At 34.5% G+C, this 16,348-nt stretch overlaps 2 protein-coding genes across 2 annotated transcripts in view; one reads left to right on the plus strand and one right to left on the minus strand.

The window, feature by feature from the left end:
* The first annotated feature begins 1,736 nt into the window (after positions 1 to 1,736).
* LOC106305410 lies at positions 1,737 to 2,315 on the plus strand. Its single transcript, XM_013741786.1, has 2 exons — positions 1,737 to 1,829; positions 1,941 to 2,315. The coding sequence occupies exons 1-2, from the start codon at positions 1,773 to 1,775 to the stop codon at positions 2,130 to 2,132; spliced, it is 249 nt and encodes an 82-aa protein (XP_013597240.1). The 5' UTR covers positions 1,737 to 1,772; the 3' UTR covers positions 2,133 to 2,315.
* Positions 2,316 to 13,746: 11,431 nt separating this feature from the next.
* The window catches only part of LOC106302296 (ras-related protein RABG3e-like), an 11,410-nt gene continuing 8,808 nt past the window's right edge, over positions 13,747 to 16,348 (minus strand). The window contains exons 3-6 of the mRNA XM_013738837.1: positions 15,253 to 15,343; positions 14,739 to 14,864; positions 14,457 to 14,662; positions 13,747 to 13,813 (exon numbers count right to left, since the gene is read on the minus strand). Of these exons, the coding sequence (XP_013594291.1) occupies positions 13,747 to 13,813; positions 14,457 to 14,662; positions 14,739 to 14,864; positions 15,253 to 15,343 (490 nt within the window). The remainder of the gene's footprint in view (positions 13,814 to 14,456; positions 14,663 to 14,738; positions 14,865 to 15,252; positions 15,344 to 16,348) is intronic.

The raw sequence follows: 16,348 nt of genomic DNA on the forward strand, positions 1-16,348 counted from the left end.
TTAACCCAAATCTAAATCATTGCACTTGAATGTATTACAAGTGGGTAGCATGGGTTTTGTGAAGATTTGCATGTCCAACTTTTACCAGTGATACAAATTTATACAAAATATAATCATTTTTGGATTTCTTCTGTTACCTACTAATGATATATAGTAAAACAATTTTAAAAAGATAGTATTTTGGATAACTATTTCAACAAATATGATTGCAGTGGCAAAGTAGTAATTACTATTTGTGACTATTTTGTAATTTCTATATGTTTTGCCGTTGCAAATTAGTAGCTAAAGATACTCTTAACTCTAAATTTCATCCTTTTTAAAACTTATATGTAAAAAGAAATGATTTTATTTAAATAAAATAACTTGAATCATTTTTGTAAAACAATCTAACTGGACAAATGTAAACCTAATCAAAACTATACATGAAAGTAATACAAATAGATGATACATGTTTGTAAATATTTGTGAATGTTTTAAATTTATATAAAAAATACCCATTTATGGGTTTCTTACATTATTCTCTAATGATACATAGTAAAAAATGTGAAAATAATGTATTTTAGACAATTATTGAAACAAATATGATAGTAGTCGCAAAATAGTGACAAAAATTGCTACTAATTTTGACTAAATAAATTTTAGAAGTTGCAAATAAGTCACAAAATAACTGTACTTATACATATATATGTAGCAGACATTACAACTAATTTTTTACTATATTTGGCATGTGTGATATGTTTTCATACCAATATTTAGCCACTGAATTGTTACTCTTTTTACTACAGTAAAAAATGTCACAAAATTGTTGCTACTAATTTTCCACTCCTACAATTCAGTAGTAGCAAAGCAGTTACAAATTGAATACACATACTACTATTTTGCAACCACAATATTAAACATACTAATAATAATGCTATTCTTTTGATTAAAGTCACAAACGTATAATAAATATGTAGCTACTATTTTGCAACTATGATAATTAAATTATACAAGTAACTGATGTATAACTATTAAATAGAATATAAGTTTTAGTTGAACATATATTGCTTTTTTTTACTACTATTTTGTGACTACATAATTTAGTTACAAGAGAGTTACAAATGAATTCCAAATTAGCAACCGTATTACTACTGCATGTTTTAGTCGAAAAATTGCAACTAAGGTACAACTCATTACACATAATAACATAATAGTTGCAAATCCATTAGAAGGTAGTTTCACATATTTGCCACTACCAACAGTAGTTGCAATTGTAGTCACTAAATTAATGTTTTCTTGTAGTGGTATATTTACCCCCTATTATTTCTTGTTTTATTTAATCACGGAATATTTTTTTTGAAACTTTTAATCACGGAATATTTGTTATTGTAATTAATTAAGTACCGGAAAATGAGCTTACTAAATCATAGAACTCTTCTATGTTCTATATATATATATAATGTTGGTGTTGCTCTGTGAGCTGTAATAGTTGATAGCTCCAGAGAAGAATAGACAAAAAAAATCCTTACTCAAGTAGCCCACAACTCCGAAATTTAGATAAAACATAAAAAATTAGGTTACTGTTTATAAATACACACAGTACAAAGTTGACCTTACATTGTAGTAATAATATTAAATGATTTTCAAATGATAAAAAAAAAAGCGAGGATCCAGAGGGGAGTTGTCACTATTATCAAGAAAACAACTTAAGGGTATATATATAAACCTAACACCCGAAGCTTTAACATAGATCCAGCAAAATACTCGAACAACAAAACAAAAGTTAAAAAGACATGAAACAAAAACGTTACTTGGTCGTCGTCTTCTTTGTCCTTTTCAGCTTTCTCCTGGTATAGCTTCTTCTTTATATGAAAACCCTAACTAATCAAGATCTGATTTTATACATCTAATATATATATATATATATATATATAATATTTGTTATATTTGTTGGTATATAGTTTGTGAATCTGAGTGAAGGAAGATCAGGAGGAGTTGCAGAAGAATATTGGAAGAAGATGATGAAGGATGAGCCATTACCTGAACCAATCAAAGATCTTCTTAACAATCCATTTAGGACAGGACAAGAGAGGTTCGTCAAAGATTTCAACACCAAGTCTATCGTCATCATCTACCACAATCCTAATGTATAATCAATTAAAATCATATAATTTGGCTCTGCGTTTATGTATGCATCAGTTTACACATGCACCATATAAGTGTGTATTAATTAAGCAAATAACACATGCTTGAGTTGTTGTAGACTTATACAGTTATACTTACTATAGTTTATAGTGAAGAAATGTTAACCCTATGCTTCACACGTTGTTTGTTTGATATATCAAAAACCAATCTACTGTGTGTATTTTTTCTCTCTTTTTCCTATATTTTGTGAAGTTTGTGTAATTAATATTCCTCTAACATTGAAGTTTATTTAATTCTATAGTAAGAGTAATCTCAAAACAACATCTCGAGGGATTTTGTTTTTCCTTTTCTTGAAACATAAAAGAATATTATATTCAATTTAAGATTTGTAATGTTTTGATACAATTGTGATATCGTTATATGGTGTCTAGAGTCAAGATCAATCAAAATAAGTCATCCTTAAGGTTACAAAGTAAAAAAAAAACAATTGTATATTTCATAAATGTTAATAACGTGGACACCACCAACGGTTAGTGATATCGTGTCAAGAGTCAAAATCAATCAAAATAAGTCATCCTTAAAGTTACAAAGTAAAAAAAAAAAAAAACAATTGTGTATTTCATAAATGTTAATAACGTGGACACCACCAACAGTAAACAATGTTCAAAAGAAAAAAAACGTTGAATGTAGAAAAAAGAGAGATCCACAATATACGACCACAAACACTGACCAGTCCAACTCAATTTTTTCACTATTTATTTATAGTAATTTACCGCAGAACAACAAATTTACAATATGGTAAAAATCCTCAACGATAAACTGGTGGTAGGGCTGTTACTTGGTTGGGTGCCAATGGGTGTGGTCCACTGTGTTGGACGGGTAATGGGTAAGCCCAAATATTTCATGGTCTAGTTGAGCTAAACATCAAGTTTGTCCATGGGCAAGTTGGGTCAATCGTTTTGGACACTGGGCTAACCGGTGAAATAAAAAAAATTAGGTTTTCTAATATTGGAGAAAAATCGATTGAATCGATCGGTCTCTGCTTTTCGATTCATCTGCGATTTTGCGATAAAAATCAATCTCTACATCTCGATTCGTCTTCTCCGGCCTTGATTATCTTAATCTGAACCAAATTTCTCTATTCTCTACATTTTCTCTACGTCTGACTTCTTCTTCTCGGTCTATGCATTTCAGGCATGCTTCATGATTCGATCTCGGTTTAACTTGTCATCCATCTCGTTATGTGTTGTGGGTTTTGCTTCGATCTTATTCTCGAGTTTTAGCTTCGATCCATCTCGGTTTATCTCGAGTTTAGCTTCGTTCTAATCTAGTTTTTTTAATGAATCTCGTTTAACTTTTGTTTTGTGAATCTGTGATGAATCTCGTTTTTACTCTTGCTCTGATGATGATGAAGAATCGTTTAGATTATAAAATTCATATATATCGTTTTGTTTTGGATTCAGAAACACGAGGAGTTGTATGAAAATTGAAGCTCAAGTTATCTCTTCGATATAGCCGTTATCTCTGCAAGATTCTTGTATTATATGTGTATCTCCTCGGTAAGTTTCGAACCACTCCTTTGTATGATGATGAATCTTTAACATTCTAACTGAGTAGTATCGATGAGTAGCAATGCTATGAGCCTATGATAACTGATTATTGATGAATCTCTAGAATCTCGTTTGCATAACTGAGTAGTATCTTTATGTGTTAATTGAGTAGCAATGCTATGAGCCTATTATAACTGGTTATTGATTATGTGTTGTGGGTTTTGTGTGTTCATGTTTCTGAGATTCTACTTAAGTTTTATTTTCTTAACTTGAGCCAGTCTCGTTATGTGTTGTGGGTTTTGTGTGTTCATGTTTCTGTGTTCACAGTTTGCTAATACTATTCAATGTATCCTTTACAGATTGCCTTCACTTGCTACTTTCCTCGGCCTTCTCTTCAGACTTAAGGTATCAATGTATTATTTCTCTTTGATCGACTTAAAAATTGTTTATATACCATGAGAACTCTCATTTAAATATTTTTTTTTGTTTCAGAAAATGGAAGCTATAGACTTGAACGATGATGGTCAGAATGATGTGATGGATGAAGTTATAGAGATATCAGAGGCTAACAGAGGCACACAACCAAAACAAGTTCAGTCACGCCGTAGAGTCTCTAGGTGCTGGAGAAAGTTTACTATAATTGGAGGAAAGCTGTCTGATGGTACAACTAAGATCAGATGCAACCTTTGTAGAAGGGTTTACTTCTTGAATCTTCGTAGAAATGAAACCTCAACTCTGACTCGTCATATGAAGGTATGTCCAAAAGCTGTTGGAACACCTAAAAGTAGTTCTAGGAATGTGGATATGATAGTGTTCCGTGAGATGATAGCTATGGCCATTATAGAGCATGATCTTCCTTACAAGTTTGTAGAGTATAAGAGGATTAGAATGGCTTTTACTTATGCTAATTCTAGTACTGAGTATTGGAGCAGAAACGCAGCAGCTTCTGATGTGTTGAAGATTTATTAAAGTGAGAAGCAGAAACTTAGGAAGGGTATGTTTGACAACATGTCTCTGGAGGGCTATTACCATCGTAGGATATCTCTGCTTGACTGCGCATTACATCGATGCTGAATGGAATTTGCAAGCTAAAATATTGGCTTTCACCGCTTTTCCTCCGCATCATTTTGGAATAGCCATTGCTATGAAGCTGATTGAGCTGCTGAAGGAGTGATGACTGGAAAAGAAGGTCTTTCGTCTCACTGTAGACAACTCTTCGTCGAATGATAGCATGCAGAGTATCATGAAGAGACAAATGCACAAAGATCAGGTCTGCGGTGGCGAGTTCTTCCATGTACGATGTTCAGCACACATCCTTAATCTTATTGTTCAAGACGGCTTAGCAGTGATTGGAGGAGCTTTGTAGAAAATCAGGGAGAGTGTCTAGTTTGTTAGAGGATCCGAAAGCTGGGAAAGAATGTTTTAAAACTGTGTTGAAACAGTGGGAACCGAGGTCGAGGGTGATGAAGGTCTGGTCTTAGATGTAAGCACACGCTGGAATTCTACTTTCCTTATGCTTTCTAGAGCTATCAAGTTCAAAGCTGCACTAGGTAACTTGGCGGATGTAAAACCGAGTTATGTGAGTTTTCTCTCTTATTCTGAGTGGAGGAGAGCAGAAGTGATATACGAGTTGTTGAAGCCATTTTCTGAGATTACAAATATGATTTCGGGTTCCTCATACCCAACATCAAATTTGTATTTCAATGAAATTTGGAAGATTGAGTGTTGGTTGAGAGCTCATGCAAATTATTCTGATCCTGTTATTTGTGAAATGGTGAAGTGTATGAAGCTCAAGTTTGAGAAATACTGGGAAGAATACAGTGATATCCTTGCAGTTGCTGCAGTTTTGGATCCAAGACTGAAATTTCACTTCTTAGAATATTGTTTCTCGGTTAGAGAAGGTTGGCTAATGTTTGTTCAAAGATCTATAAATTGTTTGGAGCTTACAAAAAAAACCAGAGAATTAGTAGTGCTGCAACAACTTCACAAGGAGAAATACCCGATGTTCTAGCCGGTTATGGGGTAAGTTATGCTCTGTAGTCATTTCTGATAAGTGTTATGAATTTCTGATATCATATAAGTGATGTTTAACCTGGTTTTCAGGGATTCTACGCCTTCTTTTCTTAGAAAGCTGTTGGCAGTGGAAAGTCTGCTCTCGACATATATCTGGATGAGCCATTGCTTGACATGGCCGCTTACAAGAAACTGAATGTGTTACATTACTGGAGAGACATCTCAGCTCGGTTCAAAGAGTTAGCAACAATGGCACGAGAGGTTCTGAGTATACCCATACCAACTGTTGCTTCTGAATCTTCGTTTAGCATTGGTAGTTGAGTCCTTAACAAGTACCGGAGCTGTCTTTTACCTACTAATGTCCAAGCCTTGGTCTGTACAAGTAACTGGTTAAAAGGGTTTCCAGAAATGGATCAGTGTTGCTTATAATCTGTTCATATAATAAATTGCTTCAGAATCTTCAAGAATTTTTTTTTCCGTAGGTGATGAGTGTGTTGAGAAGACAGAAGAGGAGAAAGAAGAAGATGATAAAGAGAAGGAGAAAGAAGAAGAGAGTGGAGAGTCTATAGACTTGACTTGAGGTATGATCTCTACACTTTACTCGTTCAATATTGCAAGTAAAACTCGTTTGAGTTTATAGTGTTGATGAGAAGATCATTTTGTGGTTGTATTAAGTATAAGAATCTGAGGTTGAAACTTCTTTTTTCTTTGTTGTTGCAGGCTGCAGAAGATAGAAGAAAAGAGTGGAGACTGGAGAGTCTAGAGACTTAACGCGAGGTATTATCTTGTACTTAGCGTGAGTCTAGTGTACTTTTGGATAAGATATTGAAATGTTCATACTAGAGAACTAACTACCTCACACTGATCTTGTCATTGTTTACACACTGATCTTGTCATTGTTTACTTATTGAAGTAGCATCTGATCTTGATTTATAGATGTGATCATTACATTTAAGCTTTGATAGTAAGTGAACGATTACATTTGTGAATCACTTATGACTGGTAAATACATACGTTAAACTTGATATTCTGATAGAGTCTTTAGCAGATTGTGTTTTTATATTGTCATTGTTTGAATCTAATGTGATTTATAGAAATGACGCTTCCTAATAGATAATGTGTTATAAAATAACTTACAATTTTATAGTATCGAGAAATTTAAATAATGGCAAAATTTTAACCCCGCAGAAAGGAGCTAACACTGATATATGATAAATATACGATTGAGAGAGTTTATTATAAAGAAAGAAAAGAGAGATGAGTTGCGAGTTAAAAATGATTGAAATCGATCGTTTATATAGAAGTAAAAAGTAGAAGCTACTATGCGTGCACAGTGACGGTGGGCTCCACATGATTTATATTCACGTAACTTTTGTCAAATTTGGTGCGTATAATTCTGACCTTATATTTCCTCACGTTTGTAACACTCCCCCTTGGAGACCAGTGTCACTATTTCTTCTTGCTTAAGGTCTTTATTGCCTCGTTAAAAACATTTCTAGGAAAATCCAATGGGAAAAATCGTAGTTAGGTAAAAAAAGTACAACCACATAAGCTCCCCCTCGAATTAGCAGTCATAAATCCTTTTGATGATGCATTCCAATGTTATGGACATGTTTTCTAAATACTGAGGTAAGAAGTGATTTTGTGAAGAGGTCGGCTGCATTGTCGCATGATCGGACATATCTTACTTCAATCTCTTTCATCTTCTCGAGCTCTTGTGTGTATGAAAAGAACTTCAGATGTATATGTTTTGTTCTATCGCTTTTGATATATCCTTCCTTTGTTTGAGCTACACATGCCACATTATCTTCATATAGAATAGTTGGCTCTATATTTTCGTCAATACCACTGCTTGAACATATGTGCCGGCTTATTGATCTTAGCCATACACATTCTCTACATGCTTCATGGAATGCGATGATCTCAGCATGATTTGAAGAAGTAGCCACGAGTGTTTGTTTCTGAGAACGCCAAGATATTGCAGTGCCTCCAATCGTGAAAACATATCATGTTTGCGATCAGTCTTTGTGTGGATCTGGAAGATATCCTGCATCTGCAAAACCAACCATTTGACCTTTTGAACTCTTAGGATAAACCAAGCTTAAATCAATGGTCCCTTGGAGGTAACGAAAAACATGTTTAATCCCATTCCAATGTCTTCGAGTTGGAGATGAGTTGAACCTTGCCAAAAGATTTACAGCAAATGATATATCATGCCATGTACAATTTGCAAGGTATATCTGCGCTCCAATTGCACTTAGATATGGTACCTTCAGACCACGTATCTCTTCTTTCTCCTCAGGTGGTCGAAATGGATCACTTTCAATATTAAGTGACCTAACGACCATCGGGGTGCTAAGAGGAGTTGATTTATCCATGTTAAATCGTTTCAACACTCTTTTAGTGTATGTGGATTGATGCACAAATATACCATTTCGTGAATGTTCTATTTGTAGGCCAAGGCAATACTGTGTATGTCAAAGATCTTTCATCCCAAATTCTCCTTTGAAATAGTCTGATGCCTTTTGTATTTCCTTTTGAGTTCCGATAATGTTAAGATCATCAACATATACCGCGATTATTACAAATCCGGATATTGTTTTCTTGATGAAAACACATGGGCATATAGGATCATTCACATATCCTTCTTTTGTTAAATGATCACTGACGATTATACCACATACGTCCGGATTGCTTTAACCCATATAATTATTTTTGCAGTTTTATTGCACATAACTCTTTTGGTTTGAAACTTAATGCTTCTGGCATTTTAAATCCATCAGGAACTTTCATGCAGATATCAGTACCTAATGATACATATAGATAAGCTGTAACAACATCCATGAGACGCATCTCTAGATTTTTATTAGCTGCTAGACTCATCAGGAATCTAAATGTGATTGCATCCATAACTGGAGAATACGTTTCTTCATAATCGATTCCAGGTCTTTAACAAAAACCTTGAGCCACTAAACGAGCTTTGTATCTCGTAAACTCATTTTTCTCATTTCGCTTTCAAACGAAAACCCATTTGTACCCAACTGGTCTTACATCTGCAGGTGTGAGTACAATAGATCCAAATACTTCTCGTTTATTAAGCAAATCAAGTTTGGATTGTATTGCAACTTTCCATTGTTTCCAATCATGTCTCTTTTGACATTCATAGACAGATTTTGGTTCTGGATCATCGATTTCTTCATTTATTTCACTTGACATAATATATGTGAAATCATCATCAACATCATCCTGTTCTTTTCTATTCCATATTTTCTTATTATGGATGTAGTTGATAGAAATCACGTGATTCCTTTCTGACTCATGATGCTCTACTTTGTCAGTGTTCTCATCATTTGTTTCTTCCAAAATACTTTCTGCTATTTTGGTATGTCTTTTATCTCTGAAAGGGTTTTTGAATATATGAGGTGAAAGAGCTTGTGGTGCTGACATGTAGGAAATGACACATATGTAATAAACACATGAATGAAAGGTTACTTATATACAATGCTTATGTCTTTTATCTCGGCATCCTTTTGTTTTCTAGGATTTTTATTCTTACAACCAGCAGGTCTGCCACGCTTCAAGCGTGTTTTAGACTCTCGTGTATCGTCTGCTTTTCCTTTCTCATTTAATATTTTGATACAAGCATGAGCATTCACGGCTGGTATATGAGATTTAGTTACCGTCTTGGTATTTGCAAATGCATCAGGTAGCTGATTAGCTATAGTCTGTAAATGCATGATTCATTGAACTTCTAGTTCAGACTCTTTAGTAGGAGGATCAAGATATAGTAACGAAGGTACACTCCATTTGATATCATTTTCTACATTTTTGTTTTCTCCCCCTAGAACTGGGAATACTTTCTCATCAAAATGACAATCGGCGAAACGTGCCGTAAAGACGTCGCCAGTCAGTGGTTCTAGGTATCATATAATTGATGGAGAATCACAACCAACATATATTCCCAATCTTCTTTGTGGTCCCATCTTTGTACGTTGTGGTGGTGCTACAGGCACGCATACCGCACAACCAAAGATTCTAAAGTGGGAAATGTTTGGTTCTCGACCAAACGCTAACTGTAGTGGGGAATACTTATGGTATGCACTCGGTCTGATCCGAATGAGTGCTTCTGCATGCAAAATAGCATGTCCCCATACAAAGGTTAGAAGTTTTGATCTCATGATCAATGGTCTTGCAATCAATTACATACGCTTAATTAAAGATTCAACCAAACCATTTTGCGTATGAACATGAGCAACATAATGTTCAACTTCAATTCCCATTACCATACAATTGTCATTGAATGCTTGGGATGTAAATTCACCAGTGTTGTCTAGTCTAACTCTTTTAATAGTATAATCAGGAAACTGTGCTCGCAGTTTGATTATCTAAGTTAGAAATCTCGCAAATGCCACATTTCGAGATGATAATAGACAAACGTGTGACCATGCATCTACTGTATGCGTCAATTAATGCCATAAAATAGTCGTATAAGTCCACATATATCGCCTTGAATTCTTTCAAGGAACTTTGGTGATTATTTATCGATTTTGGTTGGCGATGGCCTTATGATCAATTTCCCTAGAGAACATGCAACACATGTCATTTTATTTCCTTGAGAAATCTTCTGGATTTTCAGTGAATGACCATGTGAACTTTCGATGATTTTTCGCATCATTGTAGTGCCTGGATGACCAAGACGATCATGCCATAGTGTAAAATCACCAGAATTTTCCTTAATCACCAAATGTGATTCAATGGCACTTATATATGTATGATGCAGACCAGAAGCCGAGGCGATCATGTCATAATGTGAACTCTTCTGGGTTCCGTTTTACTACAAAATTTGATTCGATCTCATCGATATAAGTATGATGTAGTCCCGAAGGGAGACTGAATATCATATCCGTGAAGATATATGTCTTTAAAAGTCAACAAATTCCTTTTAGAGCATTATTTATGGAAAATTGTGTTCCATTCGGCAACGTAAAGTTTGCTTTACCAGTTCCTTTAATCACGTCTGCAGGACCTGATATTGTATTGACGACAATTCTTGTCGGTTTTATATTAGCGTAAAATTTGCTTTACCAGTTCTTTCAATCACGTCAGAGAAATATATCTTTTGTCTCAGAATAGTGTGCGTTGTTCCACTACTGTCTCAAAATAGTGTGTGTTGTTCCACTATCTGATACATCATATTTGTCGGTTACATATTTCACGAATCCGTTTCTTGGATTTTGCTCCATTAGCATTTTGATCCATTTCTGAAATTCTCATAAATATTAATAAAAGAAAACATAAAATTCATTCATATAATAATTATATAAGGAAACACACAATAATTATACATTAAGTCGAGGTTAAAAACATTATGATTCAATTAAGACAGGAAATGTAATAATTATACATGACAATACTGAAAACTATTCAATAGTCTTATTTTAGGCATTTCGGTTCTCTTCAGGAGTAATCTAGTCCAGCTCATTAGCGAAGTCGGAGGCATCGAGGTACGATGTCCCTTCAAAGTTTTCAGTTAGGTTCACTTCTTTAGCTTTGCCTTTCATGGACTCTTGATATAACTTACAGAGATGTGGAGGAGTACGACAGGTACGTGACCAATGTCCTTTACAGCCACATCTGTAACACACTGTCTCACGCTTCTGGGTGGTATCCTCTTGATTTTCTTACCCTTAGAAACTTGTTCGGATCTAACCCACTTGTTAGATCCCTTCCATTTTGGATTGTAAGTTTTCCCACGTTTCCTGTTGAAACGGTGCCACGATCTCGATTGGTCTGGTTTCTCCTTTCCAATTTTTCTACCGCCGTAGCATTCACTTCATGAAATGCTTTGGCTCCCGTAGGTCGGGAATTGTGGTTTTTGATCAGGAGATCATTGTTCTTTTCAGCCATAATGAGCGCAACCATCAATTCAGAAAATTTCGTGTACCCGCATTTTCTGTAAATTTCAGGCAGGAAGTGAAGCTGTTTGTGGAAAGTGTTGTACGTTTTATTCATCATTTTTGCCTTAGAGACAGGGTTACCACAATATTTCAGGAGTGAAACTATCCTCAGGACAGCGGAATTGTATTCCTCAACTTTTTGAAAATCTTGGAACCTAGGGTTTTTCCACTCTTCTAGAGCGTGAGGGAGGTTGACTTCGCTTATCGAACATTTCTTTTAAAGCTTGCCACAGTTCAACTGGGTCTTCTATGCTCGAATAGTTATGAGTGACGTTCTCATCGAGGTGTTTCTGAGGAAAATTATCGCTTCAGCCTTATGCTCAGGCGGCGATTTGTTACCGATTACAATCGTTTCGGTTAACTTTTACATCACCAGATATGGTTTAACGTTTGTGACCCATCCGACGTAGTTTTCGCCAGTTATTTTGAGAGCTGGAAATTGAAGATGTTCAATTCTTTCCATTTGTATTTCTAAAACACAAAATATTAAATTTTATTAGAATTTTGTAATTTTAAAATGAACCATTTCTATTAATAATACACGCAATTACAAGGATAAATAGCGCATAGAAAAGTAAACCGACATTAAGCGTAAATTCTTCAAGAGTAAAATTTCCATAAAAGACCGTACATAGATGCAAAAATTAGAATTGCACATAAAACCAAAAATATGCTAATCATCTTTCTTGCAATGAAAACCCAGAATGAAGCGATTTGAAAATATTTGAGAGAAGATGAAATATTTTGGATAAAGTAAATGAGTAAAGAATGAGTATATTTATAGATAAAAATACTGTTCATAGCCGTTTGAGAAAGGTAAAAATTTTGAAAATTTTCTTTATGACCGTTGGGATTAAATCGTAAGAACGAAAATCAATTTGAAAATATTGCAATAATCAGTCAACAGAATTCCGTAAATTTCATAATATTTTATATAGGTGACCAAACATTTATATAATAACCATAATATAATAAACAAATAAATATCAATCGTATTATGGTGATAGAAAAATTATAACATTAAATAAATTATGCGGCGGCACAACCAAGCCAATTATTATAGTGTATTTAACAATCAAAGTTTATTAACGAGGGGACATACCGCCCGCATTAATATAGGTAAATGATAATTAATTAAAACAATTACTAAAAAATAATAAATAGTAATATAGACGGTGTACCGGCCATTATAGTAGGGTATATATGATACATATAAATTTCACCGAATCGCAGAGTGATCGTGCTGATAACCTGTTATAAAATAACTTACAATTTTATAGTATCGAGAAATTTAAATAAGAGCAAAATTTTATACCCGCACAAAGGAGCTAACACTGATATATGATAAATATACGATAGAGAGAGTTTATTATAAAGAAGAAGAAGAGAGATGAGTTGCGAGTTACAAATGATCGAAATCAATCGTTTATATAGAAGTAAAAAGTAGAAGTTACTATACGTGCACAATGACGGTGGGCTCCACATGATTTACATTCACGTAACTTTTGTCAAACTTGGTGAATATAATGTTGACGTTATATTTCCTCACGTTTGTAACACAATGTTCTTCTTTTTCTCACTAGTGCTCTTGGCTATGTTGTTGTTCATTGTGGTTGCATTCAGTGTAAGAATCTGAGGTTGAATCTTCTTTTTTTCTTTGTTGTTGTAGGTTGCAACTGAGAGTAGATAAAGTCACAAAACTAGAATAAAGTGAATTCATAAACAGAGTTATCAAAAACTCAACCTTTTGAGATTATTTTACATCACATTTATTTTCAGATTTTTCAATATTGTTCAAAATTTCAAAACTTTATTACTCAACTCAGTGTTGGATATTTCTATGTGATGTTATTTGATATTAAAATTGGGCTTACATCGAGTTTAACAGATTTGGGTTAATATCAAAATTTACTTATAAATGGGCGGATTTGGACTGTTCAACTGGGTGATGGGTGAAATTGGGTTTGTGTGTTATTGGGTGTGAACTAAATATAGGTGTAGGTATCTTTGAGTCCAGAATAAATAAATGCCCATTTGGGTGCGGTCCAACCCAACTGACAGCCCTAACTGGTGGTGAGAGAACAAAGGTAAAACAATCCTTTTTAGCTTTCACATCCTGTTGACCTCTGTGTATTGCTGGTTCCCACATCGATTGTGTCCGGCATGTACCTAAAATCAAGCATCAAACCAACAACACCACAAGTTTTAAGACAGAATCTCTGTTACATCAACCGCAAAAAGAAGCTGTGATAAGATATAGGGTCCGATTGGAGTTGTGGCTGTCAAGACTTTGTGGGATTAAACCGTTTCTAAAGTCCATTTTTTACCAATCAAGCTTTTTTGAAAAATATTGATTCTAAAGTTCTCAAAGCCCTTTCTTATTTCTCTCTTCTCTTTTACACTAGTTTTTCTACAGCCACTTCTACGTGACTTTGAGAATAGAAAAAAACATTTTTATGATAAATATATTTTTTTCTTTACCTCATAATAACTAAAACACCTTAATGTAAGTTATATTTATTTTTATTTTAAAATTATTTTGATAAATTAATTATTGTTATGTTTTTCTTGTTATTTTGAGATCCATATTATTTTACTTTTGTTTTCATATATAGTTTTTCTTTATTATTTGTATAATTTTATATTTTTAACGGAATATTAAGAATAAAATAACAATTTCTATAACTGTTATTATTATTTTTATCTTTTAAAATAATACTTACAGCTTTAACTGCCAAAATCTCTACATTTAATAGTCTAAAGCGACAGTCTAAAGCGAAAGTCTTTACCAATCGGACTCATATAAACTTACATTTCTTCCTCTTCGCCACTCTTCATTGCATCCTTGGTGATACAGATGAAAGTGTATTCTACATTGGTGCTTTCTTTGGCAGAGGTTTCATAGTATGGAATGTTTCCTTTTAAAGCACACCAAGCTCGAGCTTTCTTCTCTGAAACTATCCGACTGTTTCCACCGATGACAACGAAGGGAAAGTTCTCTGGATCCGACGGACTTGCCTGCAAATCACAGTAACAAGACTTGAATAAAGACATCTGGAGCATATGGGAAGATAGCATGAATACACACACATACCTGGATCAGAAACTCTTCCCTCCAATTATTGAGATCTTCAAATGATTTAGCGGAATTGACATCATAGACAAGCACACAGCAATCAGCACCGCGATAAAAAGCTACACCAAGGCTCTGGAATCTGTTAAAAAAGAAGAAGCAAGACCTTAGCTCTTATGGTCAAACAAAGAGAGCAGTACATAGAGTACTTGGGGATCAATTCTTAATCTAGAACAGAGTATGTTACTAAGCATTAGAGAATAACATGTAAACTATCTTTATGGCAGAACCCTATGTCTATTCATGCATGCCAAAAGAAAACCTTGTTGTAATTACATTAGGAAACATTATAAAATGTTTCTAATTTGGAATAAATGCACAACTATCCCACCACAGAACTAAAGTTTCCATTGGTACAAGATGAAGCAGCAGAGATTATCTGTCTGAAGCTGATCAAATTTGTTTCTAATTTTACCTCTGCAACTTGGGAGTGATACTTAATCGAGTCCAAGAAGAATCAAAAGAAAGAAAGTAGTTGACTTGGTACAACACAAACCATTAAAGTGAAGAGGCGGTCTTCATACTGTAATTCCTTGGTCAAGAAATCGGCTCCAATGGTGGCTGAACTTCTTGTTAACATATCATCTTAAAGGCGTTGACGTTAAAGCCAAACAAGAGCACATACTAATTAACAGAGACCAAAAATGTAATCTTTCCATTTCTAGAAAACCATAATTAACAGAGAGTTTAGGATACTGATTCATCAAAATTACAAGTCCGGTGGATTCAATTGCTGATTACTGAGTGAAGATCTTTTCATAAATAATTTTTCACATTCTTCGAATATGGTACAAAGAGTCAAGTCAGTATTCAAATATATTCTTTTGCAAGAAGACAAACTACTTAGAGAAACCACCAAGTGAAAATAAAACATGACCTTAACTAGCAGCAGTATCATCACTTAAAGAGACTAAGTCTCCTCTAAGAGCCTACAAGAAGAAGATAACAAAACACATCTGATTCATAACTTCCCAGTTACAAACGAATTCAATTCCAATAACATTTTTTTAAATCACAAAGAAGCGACCACCGAACAGAACGAATCTAATCACTAAATCACTATTAAATCACCATTAAGAAGCAGATACTGTTGGGGAAAGCGAGCACGTGGCGCAGCGGAATATAGCGATCGTGTTCCTCCTGACCTTGTGAGAATCTGTGAGGAAATACTTAGAAGATAGCATGATATAGTATAAGCAATAACTAACTGAGACAAGCACTTTTTACGTGGAAAACCTCCTCGATGTGAAAAGGAAAAACCACGGGACCGTAGTCCACTCAACAATCTACTATATAAACGTATGTGAGTACAACCATGTCCTCCCTGTTCAACAACCTGAATAGAACAGAGACTCAGGCTACAAAGAACTATCTCCAACACAAGAACAACAACAACAAGAAAGCAACACAAAGCTTCAAAACCAGCAGAAACCAAACGACCTCATCTCACAAGGATTCTGGCAACCAGAGACTAATCGTACCGTACAAATCCAAGATAACCCAGTCAACAACACCTCTTCCAAATTTCAGCTCAATCAGAGAAGATCTCACCGTCGGATTTACCAAACACT

The sequence above is a fragment of the Brassica oleracea genome, chromosome C7 (genome assembly GCF_000695525.1).
Source record: "Brassica oleracea var. oleracea cultivar TO1000 chromosome C7, BOL, whole genome shotgun sequence".
In the NCBI taxonomy this organism is placed as follows: domain Eukaryota; kingdom Viridiplantae; phylum Streptophyta; class Magnoliopsida; order Brassicales; family Brassicaceae; genus Brassica; species Brassica oleracea.

Coding starts and splice junctions, on each gene's coding strand:
- LOC106305410 (XM_013741786.1), top strand. CDS start 1,773: ATGAAACAAAAACGTTACTTGGTCGTCGTCTTCTTTGTCCTTTTCAGC. Junction 1,830..1,940: donor TCCTTTTCAGCTTTCTCCTG/GTATAGCTTCTT, acceptor GTTGGTATATAG/TTTGTGAATCTGAGTGAAGG.